General features: G+C 42.9%; 1 protein-coding gene across 1 annotated transcript in view; it reads right to left on the bottom strand.

Moving 5' to 3' along the window:
* The window catches only part of axl (AXL receptor tyrosine kinase), a 45,399-nt gene extending 35,587 nt beyond the window's left edge, over nt 1-9,812 (bottom strand). Inside the window, exons 1-4 of the mRNA XM_072668713.1 lie at nt 9,212-9,812; nt 4,402-4,609; nt 4,094-4,194; nt 3,487-3,669 (exon numbers count right to left, since the gene is read on the bottom strand). Coding sequence (XP_072524814.1) covers nt 3,487-3,669; nt 4,094-4,194; nt 4,402-4,609; nt 9,212-9,278 — 559 coding nt within the window. The 5' untranslated portion in view covers nt 9,279-9,812. The remainder of the gene's footprint in view (nt 1-3,486; nt 3,670-4,093; nt 4,195-4,401; nt 4,610-9,211) is intronic.
* Between the last annotated feature and the right edge of the window lie 14,165 nt (nt 9,813-23,977).

Raw genomic sequence — 23,977 nt, 5'->3', positions numbered from 1 at the left:
TACTAGATTTTGGAGGAGCATTGCTGTGAGGATTTGATTGTATTCAGCGAGAATATAGTTAGTGAGGTCAGGACACCCCCCAAAGCCCCAACTCATCTCATTTAAAAGTACTGGATGAAGCTCCACCACCATCATTCCAGAGAACACAGTTCCTCCACTGCTCCACAGCTCAATGCTGAGGGGCTTTATACCCCTCTACTAGCCCACACCTGGCATTAGGCAGCATGGAGCCGATGTAATGTATCATGTAATTATTTTTAAATAGCCTCAAGAAAACAATAACTAGACTTACAGTAAATACAGTAACGAAAAAAAACACTGGCTGAACTGGCAGAGTTTAGGAGCAGAGACAGATTCTCTACCAAGAGGCCAAGTCCAGGCTGGAGAACGGGATTAAAGAAGCAAAGAGGACTGAGATCACTGTACTGAGACTGAGATAAGACACCCTGCTGCTATCGACCCCTCCTCAGTCTGAAAACAGCCTTGAGGAGATTATCTGCTACAAGGTGAGAAAAGCTCCCCTGGACTCCCACTGGAAGGCTATCACAGATCCTCTGCTGGACCTCCTGCAGACCATGGTCAGAGCAAACAGTGGGTCTGAACCTCATGCTCCAATATCTCCACAGTCCAGGGATCTACTCTGGCTTTCTGTCTGTGAGCCAAGCCTTTGTTCCAGAGCTCCTGCACCTCCTACTGCCTGATTTGGACTTGGCTGCTAATGCAAGATGCAAGGCCACTCTCTTGAGTGTGGGAGGAGATCTCCTGACCACCTGCAGCATCTCTCTGCCTTTCTGGAGAGCAGATCAGTCTGGAGTTGTTATTGAGTAGACTGAGGCTGTAGTACACAGCTGTAAAGTGTGTAAAGTGTGTGTATGGTGAAATTCTGTTGAGTTTAAGAGCAGAATCTGGTGGTCTGTGTGGGAAGACGTGTTTTTCGGCGTGTGTGTCTGTGTGTGGCAGCTGGCATAAGTGGGCACATTCCAGGCCTGTGAGTGTGCCCACTGATGGTCAACCGTCCATGATGATTCAAAGCCACTCGCCCCTCCTTCTCCCTCTCTTGTCTTTCAGTCTCTCTCTGGCCATCTCTCTCTCTCTCTCTCTCTCTCTCTCTCTCTCTCTCTCTCTCTCGCCCTCGCTCTGCCTTTGTGACTCACTCCCCCGCGCTGCAGGTCCGTACAGCTGGAACTACAACAGAGGCAATATCTGTCAGTCCGGCGTGGCAAGTGTTCAAAACAGCCTTTCTTTTTCCTCTTTCTTCCTCTCCGAGCCTTCCTCCCATCTCAATCGCCCTCCCCACCGCTGCTCTTTCACCAGCCACCAAAGGGCAGTGTCTTATTGGATGAGTCTGACCTGGCCTGCAGCCAGACAGAAGAAAGAAGGTGTGTGTGTTTGGGTGAACACTTGTTTTTGTACATTTTCAGGACATTTTCAGGAGTTTCTAGGAAAATCAGAGAAAAGGTATATGTATATATACACACCAAGTAATTAAACTTATTCTACTCAAATACATACTTTGAATTAAATAATGGTTCATTAAATTTTTCTGAGCTGAAAAAAACAGTTCAAGAAATTTTTAAGGTTGAGCCACAAACCATTTTTACTGACTTTGTAAAGTTAGGATGTTATGTTTTTTATTTTATTAAAAATTATTATTAAAAATATATGTTTAATGGTTCCTGAGGGTAGAGTCAGAGTTCGGTTTAGGCTTATATATATCGTATTTTGCATAATTGGAAAACTTGTGCGTGTCATTGTAAAAATGAAAAATAAACAGATCAATAAAATTGTGCTGAAATTACATTACTTTACCTCCCATTACAAGTTAGCCTGTAAAATGACTATATATATATATATATACATTTTTTTAGGTTCTTCTAGGACAGGAATCATAACTCCAGTCCTGGTCTCCAAGAAAATCTGCCCTACTCAAACACACCCACTTTGCCTGGAAATGAACTGATGAGGTGAAAGTTACAAAGGTTGTTTTTCTTCTACTGTCCTGAAATGGTATAAAAACCAACCTGTGTGTGTGTGTGTGTTTGTGGAGAATTTGCTGAATGACAGCAACCCACAAACCCATTCATCTTAAACACCCTTAAGATCTTTCCAGGTCTTCCTCTGCACCACTGTTGCTTTAGCAGACACCAGAATGTCCCATATATCAAAACTTAAAAAGGCCTAAACCTTAAACCGTCAAACCCTCCTGTGTAAAACTGTCTCCATTACACGATTTAAAGCTTCTCTGCGCAACAGAAATACTTCTCAAGACAAAAGTGCGCTCCAGTTTCTGCTTCCTCTATTACATTTACAAACTCATAAAATGACATCAGGCAGGTCCTGTAGGGTGTTCCCAGTATGAAGTGGTCAGTACCTAGGACCAGGACAACCGGGGACAGGGTCACTGCTGCTCATGGAGGTCCCACCTCACAACTTACAGGACTTAAAGGATCTGCTGGCAGCGTTAGTCTAATAAATAAAAACACCCTTTACCATTTTTTGCATGTTTTGGCATTTTGGCACACGCAGTAACTACGTAATTACACTTGGACAGAAAAGCAACCCTGAAGTCACTCCAGACTTTTCTCTTTTGACCTCATCTTCAATTATTTTATTTTTTCTGTTTTAAGGAGGTGTCTAAGAGGCATAATGTTCAGAGTGAGTCATGGCTGTTTGTTTTATTCACAAAGTGTCTGGGTTGGTCAACTGTCGTATTACTGCTCACCATTTCGACAGAATCAAAAATAGCCACATGCTTTCGGAAGCTGAAGTTCCTTTTACAGAAAATAGCTTATCGCTTGTCGCTCTGGTAAAAGGGGCAGTGGTGGCTCAGCGGTTAGAGTGCCGGGTTATCGATAACCGGGCTCGGCAAGCTGCCACTGTTGGGCCCTTGAGCAAGGCCCTTTACCCTCTCTGCTCCCCGGGCGCTGGAGTTGGCTGCCCACCGCTCTGGGTGTGTGTGTGTACTCACTGCCCCTAGTTCACTAGTGTGTGTGTGTGTGTGTGTGAGTGTGTGTTCACTACCACAGATGGGTTAAATGCGGAGGACACATTTCGCTGTACAGTAACAAATACATGCACCTTTAAACTGGTCATTTCTATCAATGACTGTAGAAAACCTGGATACTGTGGTTCTGTTCCCTTCCGTTCCGTTACGCTCCCTTCCGCCATGTTGTCAAATCTGCAGCAGGTCTATGCAGTAGAGACCAGAGGCGGAGCCAGACTCACCCACTAATTTAGTAGACCCGCCTACTTCCCCCAGACCAAGCCCTAGTGTCTCAGACCGCCTTCATTGAGCTTCCAGCAGCAGTAATTGAGCTTCAATAACAGTACAGCTTATGTAAGTTCCTTTGTGGTCCCACAAACTGACCTTTGTGGTTTAGGATAAGCACTGTAGATAACAGCTGTGAATCTGTTATCTCTAACAGTCCGGGTTCCTCTGTGCTGAATCACACGGTGTTGAGCTGCACAGTGCTAAGTGTTAAGTACCTGTGATGTTGAGGGTCGATGGAGACAGGGCCACAGGGTCGCTCAGCGTGTTGAGAGGGGCTCCGTCCTGAAGCCAGATGACCCATACAGGCTCAGGGGGCCCGTGGGCAACGCACTGCAGGCTCAGGCCAACATTAGCCACTACAGACATGGGGCGAGGTTCTACTGAGAAATGAGGGAGACCTGAAACAGAGAGAGAGAGCGAGGTCAACCACTGCAACCTTCAAGAAGCCCAAACCACATCTAAAAATGTATGGAATGTGCTCGGGTGACCTGATTTCACAAACATCCATGATACGCAGTATCTACCTCATGTTTTGGAGTAGATAGTAGTGATTGATAATTACAGTCATAGGTGAAAAGGCACGCCCTCATTTGGCTTGAATTACACTGAATTACATGTTAATAACCACATTTACATAGTACTGCAAAATATAATTCTATTTAAGGGCATAAAACAGACATATAGGGGTTAAACTGCTGAGCCCAGAGCCCAGTGGGATGAGTCAGTCTGGTACATGGACCTGGTAGATGAATTGAGCCTGCATTCCTTTCCCATTTTTAGATGAATCACTGCCAATATGCACCACAATGAACCAAGAATTACCCTCTAATTGGATGTGTCCTTCGATGGACACCACCTCATCAGTCTCTATGGTCACTGCACAGAGGTAGGCACCCATGTCCGACAGCTGGACCTCTTCAATCCTGCACACCAAAAATAAGGATTAGCCCAATTCGGGTGATTCATAGCTCAGAATTAGGATTACAGTTAGATTAAGCAGTCGGCCACATTAGAGAAAGGGTAAAAAGCTGTTTTTAAGCCACGCTCGGCCGTGTGAGCGAATATGAGGACATGCATGTGGAATTAAGGCGACTGGACCAATAAATACGATCGTCTCAAACCCAGCGTACCGGAGCGTGCTCATGACCAGCCAGGTGTCCTCATTGTAGGGCACCTGCACCTGGTTGGTGTCTGCAAACTCGAGCGGCTGGCCTTCTCTAAGCCACAGGATGTCCGGCGGGCCCTCATCGCCTCCGTCGCCCTGCAGGACACACTGCAGGTCCACCGGCTTCCCCAGCGAGGAGGTCACGTTCTCAGGGCTCTGAATGAACCGCAGCCCTAAGGATAGAATTATATAAATATTGCAAATATTAATATCATAAACCACGATGACATGTTTTTCACAATTACTGAGATATTATTTTAATAGCAGTAAATGTCTAAACACAACATAAATAAACAATGTCAATAATTATTTAATACTTTTATTAATATTTATTGTAAACATGTATACTAAAGTATTGATTGGATTTTATGCCTGTACTACCAACACTGGACTGATAATAATAATTACATTTTCCCATTAATCTGCAAATAACACCCTGGCTGCCCATATATGCCCATATACCACAGATTATTTCACTTTACCACATTACAAACTTCACAATACAAACATTTACTAAGATTTTAAAGCTTTCCTCAATAATCCAGTGATATTTCCAGTAAAAGCAGAGTCACATTCTAACTGTTTACGCTGTAATTTGGATCCTTCAGGAGATTCAACACTGATCACTGAGTCAGTAAAAGTCTGTACTCATAAAAGCATCAGTTCCACCAACCGAACCCTAAACCACTGCAACCAGTTTCACTGTTTACAACGAAACCCTCGGCCCTGCGAAACAACAGCAGCTACCGCCAACACAGCTTCCAGAGTATAGCTCAGACCATGAGACCATTCGAGTTCATGACGCTTCCCATGCCATAGATCTATATGATGCTACACAGGCCGCAGGTCTGGCGGTCTGCACTGTGTCAAACGTTAGCATCAGCCTCAACCAAAGCCAGCATGAATCACTTTCCATGACTCCTCCCCTCGCGTCTTCTGTTCGGCCATAGAACTGAAATGTTTCACATTCTTCCGGTGGCATGGGTCTGATAACAGGTCCTGCTTCTTCGGTCTGATAGATAGCAGACACTTATCCAACTGAGTATAGCATCAGCAGCACCCTGCTGGCTCGAGTTCCTTTCTGTAAGCTCCAGAGGAAAAGACGGACTCTTTTTAGATTTTCTCAAGCCTGTCAGTCAGTCCGATCTTTGACATCATGGCTCTGAACTCTGACCCCAACATAGATCACTGGGCCCCCTGAGCCATCGTGTTGGGACATTAACTGTGACACACTTAAACATGCTGTTTTGCCGTCAGCCGGACTCTGGAGAAAGATTTGAGAGACAGACTCAACACCATACACTCAATTCTCCTTAATCAAAAGTATACATTCAATAAATGTCCAAATGTTTGTGGACACCACTTCTAATGAATGCATTCAGCTGCACCCATTGCTGACACAGATGTGCAAATGCACACACAAAGCTTGTCTAGTCCCTGTAGAGAAGAAGTACTGCCAATAGAATAGGACTCTCTGGAGCAGATAAACATCATGACCCTATTGGCTCCATACTGAGCTGTGGAGCAGTGGAGGAGCTGTGTTCTCTGAAATGATGAGTTGGGATTCCTTAAATCCTCACAGCAATTCTCTGTTCCAAACTCTTCTTCTCTGGACATTAGAGACAGTTACTCCAACAAAAGCAGGATCTGTCATCTGTCATCAGATACTGGTTTGAATATCAATCAAATCTGAATATCTGTTCAATGCCTATAATCTTTCAGATGATATGACGTAATCAATGGGTGTAGTCCAAAACATCAATATGATATAAACAGGAATTGTACAAGCTAAGCAGAAAAACACAGGATTTACAGGGAGAACCACACACACACACACACACACACACAACCCACGAGATGATATCTGAACTGAGGCCCCCTGACTCTGCTGTGATAGTTGGGCGAGCTCTGCTGTGGTTGGGCCTCTCCAGGCTGAATGGCTTCTAGCTTCCCTGGATTCCTCTGGCACCTCTCCTTTTATGTCTTTCTGATCTGCGGGGAACGGTCCGGGCTGGTCTGAACATAAACAGTCCCATTTCCAAATGGGCTATTTAAAATTCAGGGTAGTGTGCAAGTCAGAGGTGGCAGTGCTTTTCTATGTTGATTAAACAAGCTGTGCATGTGCAACTACAGTAAAGGCCAGTGTCAGTGCTGGGGGCACCGTAACATAGCTGACTTCACTCTTTAAAAGTAGCGTCTGAATACTTTTTTTTTTGTTTTGTTGAGTCTAGTACATTCAGAAACTCACAGATTTGAGTAACTGCATCTAGTTTACCTTTATCTCTGCAAATGTCACACCACAGTCGCTGCCCACCAGCCTTTCTTCCTCATATTTAACTGATTTACGTCTCAACACCCCCATCATCGTCCCATCGATAAGCCTGAAACATTTCGGCTGCCATGGACAACACTTCACACATGCAGAAAAACGTCAAACCAGCTCCCTGCCTCCCTCCCTCCCTCCCTCGCTGCCTTCACCCACCCCCCCTTTTCCTTTCACACATTCTAGCCTTTCTTTCCCCCTCCTTTCATTTCTCACTTCTCCTCCCTATCCTCGCCTTTCCATGCCATTCTTCTGGATCGGACTCGACGTGGGCCCTCTGCTCCTGACTCAATCCATCATCTCTGTGCACTGAATCAGCACAGGCCCTGACTCACAGTCCAGAGCCTTCTCCCTGTTTATCCCCCTCCTCCGCCCCCGCACAGCAAAGCCCTGCCCTGGTCCAACGCCGCCCGTCAAACACACACATACACACACATCCAAACGCAGCATCAAAGAGATCTAGCTTGCATTCCTGTCTTCCAGAGCATCTGCTAAGATGCGTCAGACTCGCAGCAGCACCAGTGTATCCAAATATCTGACTCCCACCAAAGGTATGGGTGTTTTGATGCAAATACAGATGAGGGAGCAGCGCAGACACAGCACAGCAAATCCCTCAAAAACCTAAATGTTACTTTTTTACTTTACCTTAAATAAGCTCACTTAAACAACACAAGTTTAGGTCTTATGCCATCAGCAGCCGAAGTCTGAGAGAGCACAATCGGTATTCATTCATTTTATTAATCACTCTTAAGCGATGTTGGCCGGCACAGGCCTCTGTTAGCTGGTGTGGTGGAGCTGGGGACCTGGGGGTGCCCTCCGGGCATGTCGGCTGCCCCGCGATGCTGCATCAGCAGCAGTTAGAAAAGAGGCGGTGGCTGGTTTCACATGTATCAGATAGATGTGTGTGCTAAGCCCTTACCCTCCTAGTGTCGGGAGCATTGCTAGTGCTAGGGGAAGTTAGGAACGGGTGGGTCAACTGGCAGACCCAAACTTTTTTTCTTGGAGAAAAAAGGAAAAATTCAACAAGCAAATAAAATAAATGAGCCTCCACCATGTTTAACAGCAGAGAAACCCCCCCTAAACGATTTTCAGCATTAGAGACAGTGGAACTCTTTGTTCACCTTTGTCCATGAAAGTTGTTCTCCACCAGAGTACAGAGACGGTCTTCAGGTCAAATAAAAGGCCTTCTTTACCTCTGGAACTACTGTACGTAATGTAATGTAGCATGTCCTGGATCAACTGTGTGTATTCTTTACTGCTGAGCTACACTGGCCTTATTGTTCCAGTGCAAAACTGAAGGAGTGAGTCCTCAGACTCCAAAAATCTCCTGGCAGATCGGCTGTATCTGGGCTATGAGGGGAAAATTGGGTAATTTTCATTTTTGTCTGAACCATCACCAAGTCACTGCGCAAGACACAGGAAAACAGCACCCAAACAAATGTGTCACCATGTGAGTGGGGTTCGCCCACTTCGCTTAAAAGCTCCATTCAGCTGAACTCAATTTATTTGTATTTACATAGTGCTTTCTTCCAACAGATGCTGTCCCACGGCAACTTTGAGAAACGCAAAAGTAGGGCAACTCCCAGAGAGCGTTAGGAAGAAATACTGAAAATCAGGCTCAAGAGGAGAAGCTCTAAGATCGTGAAGAAGAATCACTAAAAGAAACCAAGAATAAAAACCCTTTCCATGACTATGAGGAAAAAACACTACAGGAAAGTTTGAACCTATCCCTCTCTGATCCTGAAAACTTAAGATGTGGTTAACTTCAGCTGAAACCAGACTCCGTAGAAGTTTCCTAAAGTGTCTCCAGCAAGCTTCTGGAACAGAATAAAACTCTAATATTGAGAATAAAGATAAACACTGTCTGTAAGATGGTTATGTGTATCAGCCCAGACTTAACTCCTAATTGATGACATTGGGGTCTAAGGTCACCATCCCCAAACGCCAAACACTGGGCACTGGGCTGTGGAGTGTTGGAACCTCTGGATACCTCTGGGATGAGCTTGGATAGGGTTTGTGATTTATTCAGAACTACTCATCCAACACTAATGTTCTGGTGGCAGCATTCAGCCAAATCCTCACAGCAATAAGCAGTGGAGAGCAGATCTTTACAGAAGTAAGGAGCATGCTCATAGCCTCCACTCTTTTAGGAAAACTTTACACTGGGCGTTGGAGCATCCAGCAAGGGGTTTGACTGTGGCTGGAAACCCGTGGCTGACCACACCTGCTGATCTTCTAAACTTTCACCAGAAAAAGGACAGAAGCTGAAGTTTGGCCAAATTTCACACAGCATTTGAGAAGTTTAGCCATTGTGTTTGCCTCCCATCCAAAAACAAGAGTGTAACCCAAACCTCCTGTCCTCCAAGCCCAGAGCAACTCCTCCTGAAGCTCCTGAAGATCCTGAAGCTGGTGAAGCTGGTGAAGGACAACAAACAAGGGAGCCATGGCTTACCTGACAAGCGTTCAGCCGAGGTTAGCTCCAGGATCAGGAACAGCAGTGAACAGCCGAGGAGCTTCATCTTCGCCCTGCGTGTGGGAACTCGTCGGGGACCTGCAGTCGTGTCGGGGTCGTGCTCTGCTGTTCAGTCGCGGACTCACGTCACCGCATCGCTTCCACAGCAAAGCACGGAGCTGCAGAAGGGTTTGGAGGTCTGAGGAGGTCTGAGGAGGCTTTCAGCTCCAGCTACTTCTCTCTTCTCTTTTTTCAGGTTTCGAGTAGAAAAAAAAACTTAAACAGCTTAAACCCTGAAGCTGAGGAGAAGTCTGCTCGAGCTGCCTGTCCTCCAGACCCTCAGAGACCGCCTGAGGTAAATAAACAGAGTCCAGCGCTGGAAACGAGCCTGTAGACCCTGTAGACTCGCAGCCTTCTGGCTTTCTAATCTTCCTGAGCTGAGGAACTCTCCCAGGAACCGCAGCGAACTTCTCCCAGTGCCTCCGTGTCCTCTCAGAGGTTGGGACAGGCTGCTGTGGGAGACTGGAAGTGTATTTCTGAAGCGTTGAAACTGAAGAGTTTTCCAAGACACCCCAACTTCTCCAGAGCCCCTCTTCCTTCTTCTCCCCTCTTACTCCCCCTCCAACAGGACTCAAATTCCTCAACACAACTTCTTTCCATTCTCTTCGTCCCTCCTCCCTCTCCTCCTCCTCCCTCTCCTCCTCCTCCTCCTCCTCCTCCTCCTCCCTCTGAGCCTCCGACTCTCCCTCTCTTTCTCACAGAGGACGTGAAAAAAAAAGAGGGGGGGGGGGGGGGGGTAGGGGGGCCCCAGTCATTACGCTTCAATTAACAATTCACCCCCCAGGTCTGCAGCACTGTGTCTATAGCTCTAACTTACTTCACTTTTGTTTATATCTAAAGTTTTACTCTCTATAGTTTTATTCATATAGATTTATCTATATCTATAATTTTACTCGCTATAGTTTTATTTATATCTATAATTTTACAGTCTATAGTATATACATTTATTTATATATAACGTTTTACTCTCTATAGTTTTATTTATATCCAAAGTTTTACTCTCTATAGTTTTATTTATATCTATAGTTTTACAGTCTATAGTATATACATTTATTTATATATAACGTTTTACTCTTTATAGTTTTATTTATATCTAAAGTTTTACTCTATAGTTTTATTTATATCTATAGTTTTACTCTCTATAGTTTTATTTAAATCTATAGTTTTACTCTCTATAGTTTTATTTATATCTATAGTTTTAATTATCTATCTAAAGTTTTACTCTATAGTTTTATTTATATCTATAGTTTTATTTATATCTAAAGTTTTACTCTATAGTTTTATTTATATCTATTTTTTTTCTCTATAGTTTTATTTATATCTATAGTTTTAATTATCTATCTAAAGTTTTACTCTATAGTTTTATTTATATCTATAGTTTTATTTATATCTAAAGTTTTACAGTCTATAGTATATACATTTATTTATATATAACGTTTTACTCTTTATAGTTTTATTTATATCTAAAGTTTTACTCTATAGTTTTATTTATATCTATAATTTTACTCGCTATAGTTTTATTTATATCTATAGTTTTACAGTCTATAGTATATACATTTATTTATATATAACGTTTTACTCTTTATAGTTTTATTTATATCTAAAGTTTTACTCTATAGTTTTATTTATATCTATAGTTTTACTCTCTATAGTTTTATTTAAATCTATAGTTTTACTCTATAGTTTTATTTATATCTAAAGTTTTACTCTATAGTTTTATTTATATCTATAGTTTTAATTATCTATCTAAAGTTTTACTCTATAGTTTTATTTATATCTATAGTTTTATTTATATCTAAAGTTTTACTCTATAGTTTTATTTATATCTATTTTTTTACTCTATAGTTTTATTTATATCCAAAGTTTTACTCTCTATAGTTTTATTTATATTCAAAGTTTTACTCTCTATAGTTTTATTTATATCTAAAGTTTTACTCTCTATAGTTTTATTTATATCTAAAGTTTTACTCTATAGTTTTAATTATATCTATAGTTTTACTCTCTATAGTTTTATTTATATCTAAAGTTTTATTTATATCTAAAGTTTTACTCTATAGTTTTATTCATATCTATAGTTTTACTCTATAGTTTTATTTATATCCAAAGTTTTACTCTCTATAGTTTTATTTATATCTAAAGTTTTACTCTCTATAGTTTTATTTATATCTAAAGTTTTACTCTCTATAGTTTTATTTAAATCTAAAGTTTTACTCTCTATAGTTTTATTTATATCTAAAGTTTTACTCTCTATAGTTTTATTTATATCTATAGTTTTACTGCCTATTCCTTTATTTTAGTTATATAGTTACTGTCTATGGTTTTAATTATGTTGTATAGTTTCTACTTATGTTTTAATAGTGTGTTTGTGTGTGTGTGGGTGTGTGTTTGTGTGTGTTTGTGAATGTGTGTGTGTTTGATTGTGTGTGTGTGTGTGTGTGTGTGTGTGTGTGTGTGTGTGTGTGTGTGGAGGATTGGTAAAGTAAGAGTTTCACTGTAGATTGTTACTACCTGTTTTTTGTGCACATGACAGTACAACTCTTAAATCTCTTGAATGCAGCACTCTGCCTAGATCTGATACACGTCTCCTAAAGGCCAAATGAGTTCATCGTTTTTCATCATGTTTGTACAAAAGTAGCGTAAAACGTGAGTGAGTGATGAGTGAAGGTGTATTTGGTATATATTAGTGCAGACTGTCGTATAAAGGAACACCTCTCTGACTGTAAACCGGTCATCATCACCAATCATTTCACTGGTTGAGGAAAGATCTGAACATTCTGACAGCAGACATCTCACCATCTTTATAACAGCTGAATATGAAAGAGGAGGAGCTTCTCCACCAGAATAAAGATCCTAAACACACCTCAACATCCACAACGGACGACCTGCAGAGGAGCGAGCTGGAGGGTTTGCCGCTGTCTTCACAGTCTCCTGACCTACACAGCCTCATAAAACACTGAAGCAAGGCGACCCGAGAACCTCACAGAACTAGAGCGGGTGACAATCCCCCAAACAAGAACAGAAAGACTTTCAAGCCTTTTCTTTTCTTTTGGATATTTTGTCCAGAGATTCCCAATTTCTGTAAATATATTTTTCAGCTCTTTATTACCTTTATTACCTTTAGTACTTTCTACTTTTTTTAATTTATCCCCTACCCTATTTATTGTTTAGTGTCATTTTCCTTTAGTTTAAGACTGTGTTCTGTGTTTCTTTGTTACTTGTCATACGTGTTGCTCTCACCAAGACAAATTCCTTGTATGGGTAACATACTTGGTGAAATAAAGAGATTCTGATTCTGATTCTGATTCAAAACAACATTTCAGCACAGTTTGTAACTTTGACCCTGTGCCGATTTCCGAAGACACCAAAAATGAAAACTGCTCCAGAAGATGACCAGCTCAAAGGAAAGAGTGAAACCCAGTGTTGCAGTGGGAGTCATGTTCATGGATGTGTGTAAACCTCCAACCTGAGCTGTGCTTAGGCTTACTGTTTATACTGAGTTATAATGAAGTGATAGTGAGGAACGCTGGTGTCAGTCACTGTCTGCTCCTTTTCAGGTCATTGTTTAATGACTTTGGATTCATGGACTTTATGGTGATGCTCTAGAAATAAGGCTAACGTTTCTGAGTCAGAGTTTTGTCACAGGAATATCTGAGGCCAAAGCACTTTTCCACCCATGACCAAAAGAAAAACATTCAGATACACAGAGCTGGACCCAGCCCATCAAATCTGAGTCAACCTGTCCCCCCCTCAGACAGACACATGTAAACGGAGAGGAGGACTGAAGACCAGACGGACACACAGACAGCAGCTCATTAAAACAGCAGGTCTGGATTCGGGCCGGTTTTGCTTGGGTGCGCACTTTGCTGTGTCTACGGATGCAGCAGGAGGGCATGTTTAGACCAGGCAGAGGGGATATGAGGGAAGGAGATTGTGATATAGCTGAGGCAGGTCTGACTGCAGCGGGAGGAGGAAGAGGAGGGGACGAGGAAGGATGGGCTCTTCATGAATTATTGATTTTCTTAATTTTTTTTTTGGTAGAGGATTTCCTTGCTCCCATGAAGACGCAGGAGAGTGGTGCTGTTGTGGAGTCAGGTTGCCCTGCCGAGGGTGTGGTGTGTGTATGTGTGTGACTGTGTATGTGTGTGTGTGGGTGTGTGTCGGCCCTTTAAGAGAAGGTTTGTGGGGGACGGAGCAGTGTTCCCAGGGTCTTTAATGGAGATGGAGCTTCGTCTGAGAAAGACCCCATTGTGTGTCCTTTGCTTTTCAATAGGACCCGACTGGAGGAATCAGGCTCACACATCACATAGATACATGCAGAGAGAGAGAGAGAGAGAGAGAGAGAGAGAGACAAAAACACAAAATTAGAAGAATGGAGGTCTTTTTTCTTGGAAGACAGGGCACAGCAGTAAAGGGCGGGGTTAATTAAGAGAGCGAGAGAGAGAGAGAGAGAGAGAGAGAGAGAGAGAGAGAGAGAGAGAGAGCTCTAAGGGTGGATTAAGTTCATTCCATTTATGCATTAATGCACAAAACTGGCCGAACAGGCAACAGCCCAGAGATCATACCACAGCCACCAGCTCAGATCAGTCCTTCAAGAAATGCCAGAAATGTGACTGAGAATCAGGAAAAGACTGAACAGTAATGCAGCTCTATCACAGGATCTCCAAGTGCTCGATCATCTAAAACATCTCAAGCATTGCAGCTCCTCACAGTTTGCTCCTCTTTACTAATGGTTTATAAGAGGCAGATTTACACAGTCCTACCATTAACACTTCACTGCACTGCAATAATGTCAAAGGGCCACACAGGGATCCCCATCACGCATTGCTGAGAACTTACAGTTAACCAGGGCTGCACCCATACACTCAGCCCGGGATTCAGTTCCACTCACCAGAGTGAACAAAACAGCTTAACCAAGCTGGTTGACCAACATGACCAAACTCAAATGCAACATACCCATGCTGGTCAAGAGCTGCTTAACCTCTTAACACTCCAGGGCTTATCACACACAAAGGTGTACTACTAACTACAGTCTGGCGGGGCTGTTCTCGGCTGATAGAGGTGTGTAATAACACTTTCGGACACGGCTGATTAAGGGGTTAACCAGCTGGGTTACCTATTCCCTAGGATCACATCAGTGCTAGGCTAAAAGCTAACCCTAGCAGACCCTTCAACAATCACTTTAGCTAGCTAACAGTACCTTTGCTAACTTTGCTAACAGAGGGAATATTGTGTGAATAGTGTTATGTGACTATGTGAGCCTTCATGGTCATGCAAACCAGTCATATATATATATATATATATATATATATATATATATATTTTTTTTTTTTTTTTTTTTTTTTTTTTTACAAGTCCACCATAAAGGAAAATGTTTGATTCTGAGATAAAATAACAGGGTGTTAAATTGGCTCGTAAAACAGCGTCTGAGCATTTTTCACCCCAAACAAAGTCCCACACCTACTATTTATACACCACACAACAACTTATACACTCAATATAGGCATTCTGTGGCACCTTTAAACGAGGCCTCCACCAGTTTTCCAGCTGTTTGGCCATAATTCAGTCATTTCGAGGTAAACAGTGTGATTCAGAGTGATCTGAAGTGAAATGGGGGCGTTGTAGAGAACTGTACCACCTTTCGTTTGCAGTGGAGGAGACAGGAAATGGGGATTGGGTTGTTGGGTTGTTGGGTTGGGTAGATGTCAACAACACAAATATAGACATTTAATTTACTATAAAAATAACTTGTGAACTACACACGTCTTCAGAGTTTAACAGGCAATATTTGCAATGGTAAAATAGGGGCAAACCCAAAAAAAAAACAAAACAAAAAACAACTAATAAGTAAATATTTAGGGACTATTTTGCCTACTTTGTATGTATGGATTAACAATGAACATTTTAAGCCTAAATCTTTTCTTAACAATGTTTTGAGTATCAGGTAACATTTTCAAAACCTTGTTAATGTAATAACCTATCACTGACCTATCAAAGACCAATCACTACTCTACTGAATAAACCTGACTCTGTACGTTTCTGTAGAACACAGCGTTTCCCATCAACTTTATTTCCATCCTAATGGTTCAGTCATGGAAAAATTAGCAAAGCTCACTAAATTCTGCCTTTTAATGGGAAGGAAAAGTTATTATAGTTCTAGTTATTATAGCTGCAATGGCCCATCTGCTTACTGCTTACTGACTCTACTGGATGTCTCTTGTTGGTGCTTATAAAAGGCTTTACACACAGGGCTTCCTCAACCTGTGTTCACAACAAAGTGACACACCTGTTCAGTGGGTGTTGCCTCGTACCTAGCATGAGAAACACATACCAACACACAATCAGCAAACACTGCATCTCCCACCGCTGCGGCTTAAACACACAAACACTTCAGCAGGGTCAATACACAAAGGCCCAGAGAGGGCATGGGAAATATGACACCCACACTGCTCTGGGAGACTGACCCCTCGTGGCCGAGAGCAAAAAGACAGAACAGGTACACTATCACAGCATGCAGACGCCTCTTCTGTGCAGGCCTGTGACACTGACTATTCATTTTGGAGGATGTATTGGATGATAACTGTAATTAAAGAGATTATTGTCATTTAACACTGATTTATTTAGAATATAATTGTGTAATAAAGCAGTTGCAGCCTTTTAACGAGCTGTGAGCCTCAAATTTCTGAAAGCAGTGCTTTTCTATAGAGACTGTAGAGCTGTGAGAACGCCAGGGTCAGCACCTTGCCCTGCAGTCACTATTTAGAAGTAGGCCAGTCACAATCCTTACATTATCGCCTTATCGTACAATATATCAACATCACCTCAATCCTTTTAGCCTTCAGTAAGACAGCTTCACCAGTCACAGTCCACATTGTGTGTGTGAAGGTGTCATTATTGATGCATTGGTAGCTGCGCAACTGTCTAAAATATTGGCGACGTTCAGTCTTACATAAACAAACCCGCAAGAAAACACAGTGGACAATCTCAAGGTCATTGGAAAATATTTAAGGTCAGGTCTATGTATTGTATGATAAGGCGATGATGTAATTAGAATCGTGACAGGCCTGCCTCTAAACAGTGTTGACACTGGTCACTACAATCTCTATAGAAAAGCTCTGGGCATTGAGCAGGACCATGGAGCAGGTGCACGTGACCACCAAGCTTCGACCTAGCATTGAGCTGTGGAGCGGTGGAATGATGGAGCTCTATCCAGTACTTTTGGGATGTGTTGGAGGGGTGTTTGTGATCCAGAACTAATCAGTACCAGACCTCACTGATGCTCCTGTGGTAAAATGCAGTCAAAAGCTTGCATCATAGCCTTCACAGAAGAGTAGAGGCTGTAGCAAACTCCCTATTAGCACCTTTAATGTCAGAAGAAATGTCCAGAAATATATGGACATTAGAACCTGCTGATATGATATGCATCACGATACAGGAGCTACGATTCAATAGACTGCGACACTGTGAGCATCAATCATATTTTAGAAAAACTATCATAGTATAAAAACATGCAATCATTTGCATATAATCTGAGTATGGTTGACTTTTTATCCAATCAGAACAGTGGGATCTGAAGACTGAGTACAACACTGCCCTCTAGTGGTCAGGGTTTAAACACAACACTAAATGAACCACTGTCTTTACATCTATTAACACATCAAACTATTTATTAATATTCAATACTTTGTTTCTGAGAAATTATGCAGAATTGCTAAATATAAAATCACAATACTTCCATTTATTATTTTTTTTAAAAACCCTAGTGAAGATATAGTGTGTCCCTCCTGTTTCATAGTGAATAGTGGAGAAATGAGTTCAGTCAGCTCATTCATCCACAATCAGCAGCTTTAGCAAAGATCAGGCATCTACTGTTGTTCTCAAAAGCAGGTTTGCCCTTGTACCAATTGCTGGATGGAAGAATCCCCCATTGACTGTCATGTTAACACCTGTGTACTGTACCTGGTGCACCCGCCAGCCACTTTTCCAGAGACGCTGAACCAGCCTGCTGCAGACATATGGCTTTGACAGGCCGGTACACTGGAGAGGTTATGCAACAGTATTGTGGGTAGGCGCCTACGAGGCTGATTGACCAGTAATCCTCCACTTCCAGCCACTATCTCAGCCTCTGTGTCTCTCTCCCTCTCTCTCTCTCTCTTTCTCTGACACATGACATTGAAAACAATCAAAATTATGGCAGGGCAAATGAGAACGTATGCCCCTACAGCCTCAGATTAGCACGGCCCGCTCGAGTACAGGACGGCTGTATGCAGAATGACAATCCCACGCCTCGTAATCCTAACAGCCCTGAGAGAGGGCATGCATTTTGATCTTTGGGCACATGGGCCATGCATGGCCAGGACATCAGCAAGTACCAGTCAGTACCACAGGCAGAAGCAAAACTGTAGAGACTGTGGGTTACACTGTACACTGCCTGTCCAAAGGTTTGTGGACAGATAATCCCAGGCATGGGCTAGTAGAGGTATATAAAGCCCCCCAGCATTGAGCTGTGGAGCAGAGGAAGAACTGTGTTCTCTGGAATGATCCAGTACTTTTCGTGGGATGAGTTGGGGAGTTGAGGGTGAGGTGGGACGGTGACCATCATCATCCAGCATCCTGACCTCACTAACGACACAGCAACACTCCCACAACACAACCAGAATCTAGTAGAAAATCTTCTTCTCTGGACAGTAGAAACAGTTACTTAACACTAGTGTCCCAATACTTTTGTCAATGCAGCGGTTTTGTCAATTTTCTGGCTCTTTCTCAAATTTGTTACATAAAGAGACACTAGCCGCGATCAACAAGTGCTGGGCTGTGTTGATCAGAGAGAAAGAGTGTGAGGAGGAATTGCTGATGACAGCTGGCGTATTTTCCACCGTGGGGTCAGATAAAAAAGCCCTGATCGTAGGCCGGGTGGGATTTGCTGCGGGTTATGATTGAGATTATGATTACGGCGGTTCGGGGGTGTATGTGATGTTTATGTGTAGCGCTCCTCCCCTCTCAGATGCAGAGGCAGCAATCCCATCAGGCCTCCCTTCTCTCTCTCGGATTGGGCACTGGCTGCTGGAATGTCCTAAATGAGTAGGGATTATTCTCTCTCTCTCTCTCTCTCTCTCTCTCTCTCTCTCACGCTTGCACACACACACACAAATTAAGAGTGCATCCTGAAGCTGAAGGTCTTTGTGTTTTGGCTGCTTGGCTGACCACAGACATGAGTGCAGCAGGGGTGCGCAGAGGCTTCCTAAAGAAGTACGGTAAGGCCGGCACCATCTTCTCTTCCATCTCAGCTCTTCCGTGCAGTCTTTCTGAGATCCAAATGAGACGTTTAGTTGGCTGGTTTTCCTTTGTTTGCCTTTAGATGCCTTTGTGTTGATGGTGCACCCTGGGTACTGCATAGCTGTTGATGTACCTTGGTCCAAAGACTCCCAAACTGATTAAGCTTGCATATGGGATTCATATGGAACGTGAGGCCCTTAATGTATGGACCTTACCACTGTTTGGAGGTTCTTTAAACCCGCACACTTGCACACCAGCAGGTTCCAGAAGGTTCAGAGGTTTGCTCACAATACATAGAAACTTAGAAACAGGTGGTCCATCCAGGGCTCCTGATGATCGGTTTGACATTCACTGCTTTATGGATCCACAAGTGGTTCTTGTATTATATCGCTCTAGAACTACCCTCTTATCTCATTCCTTTAGTTTTCTGTGAGAATTCTGCTTGAGGACATTTGCTTATGGTGAATTGAGGTCTAATATATTGGAACAAAAAAAAAACCCTCATACTTTTATCTGTACTGTTCTGAAATGGAAACTAAGCTGAAAGAACAGCCCATGTGATGTCACAAAAAAACAATGCATTTACATATATGGACATCCAGCTATCTGCCTGTAGCATGTCAGCTTAACATGAGAGCTAAGAAGCTATAAGGCGAGTCTGGACAGAGATACAGTAAGAGAGAGGTTGGGAACCATTCTGCAAGTCGTCCTCATTCCAGCTTACATTTGTCTCCAGGATTTTCTGTTATTTGGTGGAATCTGTTCTTTGTTTCACAGTTGGAAAGGTGTTCTTGTCATTAAAATGCAGATGCATCTTTACAGATTGTATTGTACTGGGCTGTACAAGATGTATTGTACATCTTGGCCTCCACAGTTCCCCTGAGCTTAATACCATTCTACACTGTAGAGACCACAAGCTGAAAGCACTGGGCTCTCTGCGTATAGCCTTCTCCTGCCATGTGGACCTTGATTTCTTTGGTTTTCAGCTGACAGTGCCGAACTACAACTGGTGACATACCACAGACCTTTTTGCTAATCAAGGCCTGACAATAAATATCTGAGCCATTGCACTGCTTAGGGTGTCTACATTTTTTCACAGGCCACATTGATGATTTTATTGATCATTTCTGTGTGTTATGAAATGTCAGAACATGGCATTTGGCCAAGCGTTTTGCACAAGAAACATAATTATCTGTATGTGTGTGTGTGTGTGTGTGTGTGTGTGTGTGTGTGTGTGTGTGTGCGTGTGTGTGTGGCACTCTCAGCCTCCCTCCTATATAGTCTGGTTATCCTGAGCACTCTGAACAGATTAGAGTTCCGTGTTTAACATCCATATAAAATCCCAAAGCCTGATTTACATCCCACAGCTTTCAGGGCTTATTCCGTGCTGCAGCTGCAAGCCTATGGAAATGTATCTGTACTGACATCATACAGACACTGTAAACAATCTACTGTATATACAGTATTCTAACATACACTGCATGTCCAAATGTTTGTGCACACCACTTCTAATGAATGCATTAAGCTACTTTAAGTTGCACCCATTGCTGACACACGCAGCTTGTCTCCCTGCAGCAGATAAACATAATGAACCTATCGGCTCCATGCTGCCTAATGCCAGGCGTGGGCTAGTAGAGGGGTATAAAGCCCCCCAGCATTGAGCTGTGGAGCAGTGGAAGAACTGTGTTCTCTGAAATGATGGTGGTGGAGCTCCATTCAATACGTTTTAAAAGGGATGAGGTGGGGAGTTGGGGATGATGAGGTGGGGTGCTGATCATCATCCAACATCCTGACCTCACTAGCACCAGCTCTTGCACTGAATGCAACCAAATCCTCACAGTAATGCTTTCTTCTCTGGACAGTAGAGACAGTTACTCCAACAAAAGCAGGATCAATTATTGATTATATTATTAAAATACCCTTGATTTCAGAAGAAGCAATGAAGAGCAGACGTCCCAAAACTCAAAAATCACAATTATCATAATTTACAATATGCTGAAATCATAATTTGATATTAAAGCTGTTGCTTTCATTTTTATTGAAATGTAATTACATCATTACATATGTAATCACTGTTATGTAATGAATTACATTTGATTTACATTCCATATGAGCAGCGTTGAACACAGCTTCTCTCCTCATATCAGAGTCAGAAATACCAAATTGGACAGGAATCCAGCCGGCAGTCCTGATCTTTACAGCACTTCTGTGACATGAATTCACACGATTGGGTCAGGGAGCTTCCTCAGCAGCCTCTGGGATTAATCCACCTGGATGAGACTTTAATAATCCCCATGAAAAACAAATGGAGCGAACTATGCAGCGTGGACATGTGCTCTCTGTGTATGGATATTAAAGTATGTCAGCTAGGAGGCCGGGGCATCGTCTGTCTGCCTGGCTTTTATTTACATTTGTCAGGCAAGGACATCAGGACATTGAGACCTCCTTAATTCTGATATGGCTGTTTGGCCTGGAATTAAATGTCAGCTGAGATTACTAGGCTAGTGCAGTTCTGCCCTTAGGAGACTTCGTCACAGCGCCATGTGTGCAAATGTTTGGAGACACCTGATCATCTAGTGTTTCTTCTGAATCTTCTGAAATCAATGGTATTAGTAAGGAATTTATCCTCACTGTGCTGCAGTAACAGACTCTACTCTTCTGGGAAGGCTTTAGAATAGACGTTGGAACATTGCCGTGAGGATTTGACTGCATTCAGTCACATGTTAACTTAACTCATCATAGCAAGGAGAAGCCTCTTCAATGTAGTCTAAATATCTGATATTTCTCATTTTTACTATGAGTTTATCTGATGAAAGTGGTTTATTTCACTCACAGATTTTTTTTTTGCTTGTTTTAAGCTTTATTTCGTAATAAAAGTTAAATTATCAGTGCAATTATCTGCTAAATAGAAATGAGTTGATTCCTTACAATTCCTTAAAACAAGTAAAAACAAGTAAAAAATGACTTAATTATCTTATGATATTACTACAGTAATCTCTGATTTCAGAATTTCACTTTCTAAGCCATCATTTTCTGCAGAGCATTTGTGAGGTCAGGTACTGATGCTGGATGATCTGTTCTGGATCAGAGCTGAGGATTGGATGATGTCCCATCACTATTGGGAGGGTTTATACCCCCTAGTCAGCACTTGGCATTGGGTGTAGTATCCTTGGGCATTTGTGCGGCTGATCCAGGGCCTCCCATTATATCTGCAGTGTGTATCTGTAGAGATTATACAAACCGTGCATGTGCAACAGATCAACACGCTGAAACCACAGTTAAATTAGAAGACCTGGGTGGGTTTGGTACAGGTGGAAGGAAGGTATACCAGCAGGAGCGCTGTATGGCGGGGTTGGGTTGGGTTAGCAGGATTCTAAGGGCCTGTGAGTGACAGGGGCCCTAAAAAGTATTCACTGAGTATTTTGAGCTCATTTCACCACCCCTGATTCATGGCGTCCACCAGCTCACCTCAAGCATACAAACAACCACAACCCACTAGTTTCGTCTCCTCTCTTTTTTCTCCAGGTGGTTTCATGTTCAAGCAGTGGAAGGAGAAGTACATAGTGCTGACTGTGGAAGGCAGCCTGTTCGTGTGCAAAGATGCAGATTCTCCCCCAGACCAGGTGGTGGCACTACAGAGCGACTGCCACTCCATAGTGGAGGGCAAGGAGATCTTGGATCTGCCCCGTTTGCCCCCGGGAGGGCGCAGGGACTGCTGCTTCGCCCTAATTCTGCCCCAGGACAAGTTCCTCCTGCTGCTTTCAGACAGCCCTGATGACTGCAGGTCAGTCTGAACATATGGTCAGTTTGTTCTGGAGGTTTCTGGTTCTGCTAAATGCTTTTAGACACTATCGTCACTTCTGCTGGACAGTGGTGTCCAGTTGTGTCAGTCTTTATATACTATACATATACTACTTGTGTGTTTTTTACTGGTATGCTGTGGACAGTACCTAGCAAAAGTGCTACAAGCAAGGACAACCAGTGAACCCTAGAACCTGAGGGTCAGAGGTGTTTATGGAGGTCCCATCTCACAACTGTACAATAGCACTTAAAGGATCTGCTGCTAATGTCTGAAGGTGTCTAGATACCGCAGGACACTTCAGAGGTCTTGTGGAGTCGTGACTCTAGACAATTCAGAGCTGTTTTGGAGGCGCAACCCTACAAAATATTAGGCAGATGGTTTTAATGTTATGGCTGATCAATGTATGTGTATTTGTCAAAGTTTCACTAACTTAAAATCTGAAGAGCTGTCAGTGAAGCCAAACAGTGGGGAGGTGCTGAGTCACAAGTATGAAATGAAGTTATGAAAATACTATATGGCGTTTACACGATCAAACCCTCAGAAATCTCAATTCTACTGAATAATAATTTCATTTCACTGATGTTCTTTTATCTGCAGTCAATGGCTGAAGTTACTGAGGAAAGTCAAAGAGGTGAGTCTTCATCTGTGTAGTCCATCTAAATCCAAACCCAGTGATTCATGTCTCTCATGGTGTGTTTTCATTGGAGGTTGGGGTTAGACAGTTTGTTAATGCTTGGATTTCAACCAGGAGCTTCTTGTGAAATTAAGCAAGGTTTCTGCCTTGCTAGCTTTCATGGATGTCCTCCATACTGGTACATTGGGCTAAACTGTATCTTTAGACTTTCATGACCATGCTGCCTAATGCCAGGCGTGGGCTAGTAGAGGGGTATAAAGCTCCCAGCATTGAGGAGCTGTGGAGCAGTGGAAGAACTGTGTTCTCTGGAATGATGGTGGAGGAACTTCATCCAGTACTTTTAGGGATGAGGTGGGGAGTTGGAGTCCTGACCTCGCTAACAGTCTTGTTTCTGAATGCAGTCAAATCCTCACAGCAATGCTCCTCCAAAATCTAGTAGAAAGCCGTCTTCTCTGGACAGTAGAGACAGTTAAATCCTTCTTGAAATGTTCTGGCCTGTAAGTCATATGTAAATGTAGTGTATCTCTTCTCTTTAGGGTGTGACGTCACCACTGACCCTGCAGCGACAGCAGAGCATTGTGCCCTGCATCACAGACAGAGACCCTCTGCCGGACACCCCCACTGAGAAAGAGCCCTCCTCGCCCGTCTTCAGCGACAAACCCCTCAACTCCCCACGCACCCAATCCAGAGAGAACTCGTTCAGAAGCAGAGGTGCGGAGCAGAGTGCTGTTTTGTGTTGCTTTCAGGAGCAAACTGGGCTGTAGATTTCTCAGAGGAGGCTATAGTTTAGTAGCGGTCAGCAGGCCTTTGTGAGTTTTATTTAAAATCACATCAGTGTTGTCTGATTACTCTGATCATTCTCTGGTGCCTCCTGGTGGAAGAGAAGAGAAACACTTATGGACCTGACTGTGTGTACTCTAATACTGTGTATTGTATCTTCTAGGCAGTGTACGCCAGCGCCAAGGCCGCAGCCCTTCAGTGGTCCCGCCCCATCGCT

Source organism: Salminus brasiliensis, chromosome 23, assembly GCF_030463535.1.
Source record: "Salminus brasiliensis chromosome 23, fSalBra1.hap2, whole genome shotgun sequence".
NCBI classification, from domain to species: Eukaryota; Metazoa; Chordata; class Actinopteri; order Characiformes; family Bryconidae; genus Salminus; species Salminus brasiliensis.
Note: the sequence above shows the minus strand (reverse complement) of the source record. Positions and strands in the feature narration are given on the sequence as shown.